At 59.4% G+C, this 1,411-nt stretch overlaps 1 protein-coding gene across 1 annotated transcript; it reads left to right on the top strand.

Annotated features, from left to right (window-relative positions):
• Nucleotides 1–237: 237 nt before the first annotated feature.
• On the top strand, nt 238–1,406 carry LOC116464588 (nuclear envelope pore membrane protein POM 121C-like; the record flags this gene model as incomplete). Its single annotated transcript, XM_032147852.2, has 2 exons — nt 238–816; nt 1,301–1,406. Coding segments are annotated over exons 1-2 (681 nt in total), but the record flags the coding sequence as incomplete, so codon positions are not given.
• Between the last annotated feature and the right edge of the window lie 5 nt (nt 1,407–1,411).

Raw genomic sequence — 1,411 nt, 5'->3', positions numbered from 1 at the left:
TTTGGACGCGATCCTTCCACGGGATCGCCTCCGGATAGGTGTGGCGCTGGGAGCCACGCGGAAAACTTGAAACAGGCGTTAAAGGCAGGCGGCATTTTCCAAACCAGTTGGGTCTCGGGCGCTGCCGGGCGGTAGCGTCTCTCGGAGTCGCGCGCACATGACGTAGAGGGCGCGCGATGACGCGACGCGCGGCGCGGTGCGCGCTGGGATATTTAAGTCTCCTCCGCGGCCCGGAGCCGCGATGTCTCCGGCGGCTTTGGCGGCTGGAGCAGGCGAGCGGCGGCGGCCCATAGCGAGTGTCAGGGACTGCCGGGGCCGGGGCTGCGGCGGGCCAGCCGGGGCGGCGCTCCTCGGCCTGTCGCTGGTTGGCCTCCTACTGTACCTCGTGCCGGCTGCGGCTGCGCTGGCCTGGCTGGCCGTGGGGGCTACCGCGGCCTGGTGGGGACTGAGCCGCGAGCCCCGAGGTTCGCGCCCCTTGTCCACCTTCGTTCGGAAGGCGCGACATCGGCGAACACTGTTCGCTTCGCCTCCGGCCAAGTCGACAGCCAACGGAAACCTCCTAGAGCCGCAGACCCTGCTCGAAGGACCTGACCCTGCCGAACTGCTACTCATGAGCAGTTACCTGGGCAAGCCCGGGCCGCCACAGCCCGCCCCCGCTCCGGAGGGCCAGGACCTGCGGGATAGGCCTGGCCGCCGCCCACTCGCGCGCCCGGCGCCGCGCTCCCCGCCGCGCTCCCCGCCGACCCATCGCGTTCACCACGTTTACCCCTCTCCCCCCACTCCTCTTCCTCGACCCTCTGGGAGGCCTTCCCCACGGTAAGATGCGCTGATTTTCCCAGATCATCCTCTGGCTCGGCTGGCTTGAAATCGAGGACTTGACTTTTAAATCCGATTTGCTTTTTCATCAAGTCCAAAGGGGCTTGTGTGTGGTTTTGCCCTCCTTAACACCTTGGTGTATGCCAGCTGTCTCCTGGCCTCTAACTCTTGGAATGAGATGTTGTGTTGCCAAAACGATTCTCTTCTTTCCAGTTCTAAAAACTCCCCGAATTTTAGTGCAGCCTAGATGTAGTCTAGATTTAGATTTTCCCTCTCAAATTGTTGAAATCCATTGTTGAGACCCTGTCACTCTCTGCCCTTAGATGGAATAGGGGAAAGTTGCCATAAAAACAACGTGTTCTGTGTTGCTTAGAAAGAGACTTAAGTTCTTTGGAAAATGTCTGAACTCGTGGGTTTTTGACCGTTTAAAATTTTGACATTCTTTCCTGCTTTCGTTCCATGATTTGTCTCGCATTCTCTGCAGGGATTGTGGGACTTTACCAAATCGGTTTGTAATAACACCTCGAAGACGCTATCCGAGCCATCACGCCCAATATTCCTGTCTGGGGGTACTTCCCACAGTGTGCTGGAATGG

This window comes from Hylobates moloch, unplaced genomic scaffold (assembly GCF_009828535.3).
Source record: "Hylobates moloch isolate HMO894 unplaced genomic scaffold, HMol_V3 SCAFFOLD_1062, whole genome shotgun sequence".
In the NCBI taxonomy this organism is placed as follows: domain Eukaryota; kingdom Metazoa; phylum Chordata; class Mammalia; order Primates; family Hylobatidae; genus Hylobates; species Hylobates moloch.
Note: the sequence above shows the minus strand (reverse complement) of the source record. Positions and strands in the feature narration are given on the sequence as shown.